We start from the raw sequence: 7,207 nt of genomic DNA on the forward strand, positions 1-7,207 counted from the left end.
ATAATAGTCATTTGTTATAATTAGGTCTTATCAAACACTAAATTGGATGTATATGAACTTATTAGGCATAAGTCAATTATGTATCTAACAATAAATTAATTTTAAAAAGGAAAATTTTCCCATATAGAAAAAATATCAAACTATTTATAGAAATAACAAAGAGAACACTAATAGACATGATATACTTCTATCAACCTCTATTAACACTAATAGTGATACTTATTTATAAACTATTTGCCTTCTTCTACTTGTGAAGTGGAGCATTTGAGTTAGTGTATTGTTTACCTCACTCAACTACATGATGATCGCAAATTATCAAACTTGAAAGATAATAAAAAGAGGAGAGGATCTCCTCGTGGAACGGGAAAGAGAATGTAGCTCAGTGGTGTATATACATATTGTAATACCAACTTGCCCATTTCCTCCCTCATCTTTCAACCAAGTGCGCATTCTATAGAAGCTTGTGATTCTAAAAAGACGTGAGATGGTAGTGGAAAGTGGGGTTGAACCAAAATCAACAAACCACACTTCCCTTCCTTTCCTATCCAATCAACTCACTCTGCAGTCATGTCGAAATATCGGTACTATTCCTAATAATTAATTGAAACGTCAGCATCTTTTAAGAATGATGTAAAATCTAATACTAAGGATTTTTCCATACCCACAAGCTAAAAAGATACAGGCACAATCCATAATCTCCTCTCCCAATGTATTTGACAAACTCAACTTCTATTATCATCTTCCATGATTGTCAATGTATTTGACGAACTCAACTTCTATTATCATCTTCCATGATTGTCAGAGTTCATTGATTGTGTCTTTGTGTGCCTAAGAGAGAGAGTGAACATCAATATTCTACCACTTGAAGACTCGGTCATAACAGTGAAATCCTTGTCCAAAACTCTAGAAGGGTTCATTTTTATCTACATGAATAAACTCTAACAAAGTAACAATGCAAATGACAATTCTAAGACAAAGTAAAGGAACCTGCTTGCCTGATGACTTTTGTAGCACCTTGAAGCACATTCATCATAAATAGTTACTGAGAGATGTGATCCTGCTGTGATTGAGACCGTTCAGACGTCGCAGGGACTGTTTTCCTATCAGTTAGAATCGTTTGATCACTGAAGTTTGCAGAGCATCAATTTAGAGAGCAAAAAACCAATTTTGTCTCAATAAACAATTTCTTTTGTTAGCACAGTGAGACAAATTGTCAAGACAATCAGAATTTACATGATCACTGCAGGGACAAATTGGTAAGTTAGACATAATTTACATGAGTAGAACTCTATTAAGGGGACAATTATAGAAGAGTAAAAAACAAAGCAGCACAAATGCTCGTACAATCCCAGCAGCGAAGCGAGAATCAGGTGCAATTATATTCTGGTGCATAGGGGATGTCTTTAAATTGTTTCAAACAGTTTCTGAAATGAGCAACTGTTCAAGTTCTTGCTTTTGTCTTTCTAACTCCTGCAACAAATTCATGGCTTTCTTGAGGTCAAATTATGTGAACAAATGGTTCAATAATAAACTAAGAATTCTTGATTCATGTAAACCACACAGAGGAGTGGAGCCCTATGACTAATAAGACAATCATATTCTAGGCTAGTTTGCTAACAATATGATTCTTTGTTTTATGTTTAAATAAATGAAAGCTATTCATTTTCAAAATCAAAGCCAAAATTTAAAAATAGTACTAAAGAATCTACTGGCCAAGATTTCAAATTATGTATACACATATATACGTGGACATTAACAAGCTTAACTTTAAAAAAGATATTATAGAATCAATCGTCACCAAATGAAGCCTTGTTTGAGTTGAAATTCAGTTTCCAAGTAAACTAAGACCCTGGAATTGCAGGGTGACTGATGTCATAAACCACACAAAAATAGATTCGACAGTTAATCATACTAGGTGTACGTAATCAACTCCAGTTCCCACAATACTCAAAAGACTGAAAATTGTAGTAGTAGTTGCTAATCGGCAGAAAAGAAAAGGTTGATATAATCCCAAAACAATATATGGCATATATATGCTTTAATGTTTTTCATTAATAAATAGCAACGACACAATGTTAGTATCCATCCATACTCCCCAATGAGCTATGGAACTATCCGATAAAAATAACTTGCCTGAAGATCTTTGACCACCCTGTCCTTTGCAGTCTCTTTCTCTTCACGAGCTCGTTTAAGAAACCCAATGCACAGAATTCCCTTGAAATTCATAGGAAAAATAGAATCAATCATGCCATTTAGTGTTATGCATGCAAACAAGCATGTAATCACATATTTTATACGCTGAATGTATAATTGCGTAGAATGATAATTTAATTAACTGATGTTTGATAGCACAGCACACAGAAGGTTCATGAATCAACTTGCACCTCCCATAATTAGTCTAAGACATACTGAAAAGTAAAATTCAGTGCAGTCAAAGCCATACTAGGGATGAAGAAAGGTACAATTACAGAAAGTATCGTGGATGTCTGATTTCTTTTTTACTTTGTTGCATACAACACCCTCTGTTTCCTGATGTAGTTGATCTTTTTCTCGGACCATGTATTATCCATAACAATGTTATTGCGCAAATACAAATAAAGTTTTGTGAAAGACTCCGGTGCACCACTGGCTATGAATGTTGACTTGGCTAACTTGCAAGTGGGTAAATGCATGAACAGGTCAGATGATTGTTGGAATGAAACTAAGAGAAACACGATGTAAAAGTTCTGTTCTATTGCTTTTAGCTCAACCAGAAAAAATATACATGTGTGGTGGAAGAAAGAAAAATATGTAAATCTCCATTTAAGCATTAACAATATTGCTTCTCCTTTGGAGTTATCAAAATGACAGATCACACAACAAACAAAAGCAGAAACATATAAACCCTCTCTCCCAAGCTCCAGGATTAAATTAGGAAATGAGGTGTCGTTCACAAGGCTCACCGATACAACATAGACTGCGCCACAGGCAAGGAGAAGATAACTTGCAGCATCTTGAAGAAGAATAAGCTCTCTCTGCTCTACAGAATACACCGGGAAAGCTCTTGTCATTACTGCAACACTGTACAAAAACAATTGCAACTTATTAATTGAAATATTCATGATATGAGAAATCCATGCATTTAGTGGACCTCATGTGGAATTTAATTGATCAACGTGAGACTTTTGACATTTATAATCATGGTAAATACATATCTCTACTGCACGACAAAATCTCCTATTGGAGTAAATTTAAACAAGTCTCAGTCTAACATCCTAAGTAAAGGTCATCGGTCCATTGAACTAACAAAAAGGCATCTGACCAATATATCATGTCATTATGTGTGTGTGTGTATATATATTTTAATTGTATGCTTCTCCTGAAAAGCAACAATTCAGCAACAAAATAGGCTGGGTGCATACAAGATGAACATAGAAGCGCATGGCGCATAGGAACGAGTTAGGAAAATAAAAAGGAAGAAGTTGCAAATGCTACAAAAAAATAAAACCGTACAAGATTTGCAACATGCCCCGGCCAGCCCAGTATTCCAATACCTGCAATGCAAAGATGGAATAAGACATCATATCCAGCTTTGAGCTTCAGAGAATATAGCGAACTACAGTACTTTATGGCAGACTGCAGTTCTAGTGACATCCCAAGAATTTAGGCAGGGAATAAACTACGAAAGAATATATAATACCACTTGATAAATCCTTCAATGAGAATCATAGGCTAATAAGTAATGCTTATAACATTGTAGCAGTGTGACATCCCAGAAAACGGAAGGTCAAAACATTCTATGAAGAAATCCTTTGCCATAGGAGTGAGCAATAGAGACCCAAAAAATTAAGCTGCCTGGCCAAAATCGGCCAGCTTAGGGTATGTATATGTTAGTCAAGATCTGTTTGCAATGTCAGTCGGCAGCAGTCGAGCCCAGTAAAGCTCAAAGCAACTGACTGACTGACATAAACACACTAAAAAAATGATAATAATAAGAGATTTGTGCTCCGCCACCCCCTGAACAACGACTGTGCACCCACCTTCAGGATAAATTTGTGTGTAAAAAAGAAATGGTTATTTTGTGTTGATAGGAATAAATGAATGCAGAACAACGGATGTAATGTGTAAAGGGCATCATAAGTTTCCCTTTTCTTCAATACAAAAGGTCCAAGATTATTATTTGTAGAACTCTGGATGAACCACCAGACTAATAAAAACTAAAGACCCCATTTAAATACCGCCCTAGCAGCAAACAAACACCAATTTTGACAAGGAACTAGAGAACTGTATGGACAGATGAGGTAGATTTCAAGCTTCACTCATATCAATTATTGCCTATCAAAGTCCAAAGACACCATATATCCCTTCATTCCGGATAATTACTTTTGCTTTTCAGTTTTAACGTGAAGGTCATAGTAACCTTATGTAACCGATCAGAAAGAGCCAATGTCCCTATAGTTTTTGAAAGAAACAACTGATTTCATTGTACACATATATAAGGCATCTTTCTCGAGAGCCTATCCATTGTATCCACACAGCCGGGCAGAATTTACCAAGAAAAGAACTTGACTTTCTTTGGATTCTTAATCCTCCATGAAACATCAAAAACTGACTCAACACCAAGAGATGGATCCAATAAGATCCTAAAGAAAGACTTACAAGAGAAGCCCTCTAAGGAACTAGGACTCCAATCAAAGAGACAGAAGACAGAAACCAAATGAAATTCGATAGAGTTCCCCAACAAAACCAAAAAAATTCGACAGAAGACAATTTTTAAAGGAAGATAAATGATACAACTGAGGAAACACAGAAGAGAGGGGTATATCCCCCACCCAATCATCTTCCCAGCCCTATAGTTTAAAGACTGATAGAATGAAATAAATTTTCAAGTGGGCAAAGTAGAAAAAGATCAAGAGATAGTCTTAGTTCTTACCCATTTCTATTAAATTAAAGTGTACTTCTATACTTAGCTCCAACTATCGAATTATTAGGACTACCTACTAAGACAAGCTAATAAGACTACCTTTCGCACTCCAGTTCTCGGGCCATGCTAAAACAGCCACATATTAATGGAACGAAAGCCGGGGAAAAAATAAAGTGACAGAGTAAAAGGTTGAAGTGGAAAACAATTAGAGTCAGAAGTACAATCACTTTAGAAATTGAGAATTTAGGGTTCAAACACAAAAACCTTCCAGTTCTTGAGAATAAATTCCCATTCCGTCTCAGCAAGAACCACGAAGCATGCGATCACAACTGCATAACACCGAAATATACCATCGAATAACTGCCAAAAATTTACACAACCACATGATAACCGCAATCGATTTCAAAGATTACTTAAGGAAGAAGTTGGAAACAGAGTGAGTACGTCGGATTTGTTCTTAAAGGACCGAATCGCAGAGATAACATTGGAAACAATGCAGAGAATAGCAGTGAGAGCTGTTAAAACACTGAAAAACCTGCAAGTTACAAGCAAAGGGTCCACCCTCCTTCTAGGTCTGATGGTCTGAGAAGACGACGACGCCGCCGCCGCCGGCGCTCCCTCTCCGTCTCTCTCCATTTCCTCAAATTTCCTCTGCTCCAATGAATCTCCCTGAATCTATATCTCACTAGGATGAAAATTCTCTCTCGCGATTCAGCTTACTGATTGAGTATGATGATTGAATCGATGAGCTTTTTCCATTCGAGGGTTGACAAGTGTTCAACAGCACAAGAAAAATTCATAGCGTTAATTCAGTTCACCAAAGTTTCGCGTCTATTTCGCTACGTGTCCTTAATGCATTAGAAATATTGACTTTTCCAATGCTCATCAAAATGAAATAACTTACAATTTTAAATAGCTCTAAATACTATTTTAGTCTCAAAAGTTTAAATCTTTTTCTATTTTAGTTCATAGACTTTAAAAAATATCTATTTTAGTCCCTAAATTTTTAAAAAGGGATTATTTTGGTTTTCACTAATAAAATTTTATTAACTTTTAAGAATTAAATTGTATCTCACATGGTTAATAAATAGTGAAATTACCAAAATCTTGAATCTAAAATGACTTTTGAGATCTTCTATAAAAATCGTTTTACTACCTAATTCAAAATTGAGACCTTAGATTTTTTGGCATGACTAACTTATTTGACAGTCTAGTCATCCAAAAATACAAAATCATCTCACCATTCTATTAAAGAGTTAATAGAATTTTAATAGTATGAACCAAACTAAGTCATTTTTAAAAATTTAGGGATTAGAATGGACCTTTTGAAAGTTTAGGGACCAAAATAGGATTTAAACCTTTTAAATATTATATTTAAAAGGCTTCTTGGGTAGAAAGTTAGTTATAATAGTATGTTATTATGATAATTTATGAGTTATAATAGTTTTTGTTTGGATGCATAGTATTTTAGTCCAAGCTATTTGTATTTAGAATACAGATTATTTTAGTTTAATTTAGTTTGTGTACGGGTTTAGGTAATCTGTGTTTGATTGAACCCTTTAGCTACATGATAAGTTTTTTTAGTGAGTAACACTCCCATCTTGATTATGTTTGATGTATTAAACCCACTTACAATCAATGAGTCTGATACAACGACTAACTCTAGTAGAACTGTAACCTCGAACTACTCAGATCTAGCTGAACTCTTGAATACTTGCTCTCAACTCAACCCAAGAACAAAAGAAAAAAAAGAAAGAAAGAAATGAGAGAACTCTCAACTTTGGAATGGGATCCTATAAATGAAGAACCAAGTTGTTATTTATAGGCTAACAACTTAGTAACTCTCCAAAATATAAAATCAAATCAAATAAATACAAAAATTGAACTATTTATAAATTTTAACTCAATTGTGTTGACTTGACAAAAATCAAACATAACTCATTCAAATTGAAGAAATTACAATTTTAACTTTCTTACATATTAAATTTGTACATGAAACATCATTTTAATTTGAAGTTTCAATCGAATTTGAATATTTCTAAATAATGAACTTAATCTACACAATTAAATCTAATTTTATGTTTTGATATTCAATTTTTTCCATTTCTTTCACTATGTATATATCCAATAATCCCCCACATGAAAGAAAGTGAGAAAAATCAAACAAAAACCGTTGAGAGCAAACAGACCAATTTATGCATCAAGAGAGATGTCTTCTGAACTTGAACCTTCCTTAGTGAATATCCATCGAATTTAATGAAGAAATAGTGAGACTAGACTCTGGAACTATCCTTTTCATTGGTG

At 34.4% G+C, this 7,207-nt stretch overlaps 1 protein-coding gene across 2 annotated transcripts; it reads right to left on the reverse strand.

The window, feature by feature from the left end:
* Nucleotides 1-1,145: 1,145 nt before the first annotated feature.
* Nucleotides 1,146-5,795, reverse strand: LOC120091338 (vacuole protein). Of its 2 annotated transcripts, none has more exons than XM_039049330.2 (6): nucleotides 5,348-5,795; nucleotides 5,168-5,263; nucleotides 3,493-3,533; nucleotides 2,943-3,060; nucleotides 2,134-2,214; nucleotides 1,146-1,470 (listed from the first exon to the last, which is right to left on the reverse strand). In XM_039049330.2, exons 1-6 carry the CDS (start codon nucleotides 5,537-5,539, stop codon nucleotides 1,414-1,416), a joined length of 585 nt encoding a protein of 194 aa, XP_038905258.1. In that variant the 5' UTR covers nucleotides 5,540-5,795; the 3' UTR covers nucleotides 1,146-1,413. The 2 variants fall into 2 exon arrangements, with proteins under 2 accessions (XP_038905258.1, XP_038905259.1); XM_039049331.2 differs by having other exon boundaries at nucleotides 5,168-5,232; nucleotides 5,317-5,690.
* Between the last annotated feature and the right edge of the window lie 1,412 nt (nucleotides 5,796-7,207).

The sequence above is a fragment of the Benincasa hispida genome, chromosome 11, assembly GCF_027475165.1.
Source record: "Benincasa hispida cultivar pf3 chromosome 11, pf3_genome.v1.1, whole genome shotgun sequence".
NCBI classification, from domain to species: Eukaryota; Viridiplantae; Streptophyta; class Magnoliopsida; order Cucurbitales; family Cucurbitaceae; genus Benincasa; species Benincasa hispida.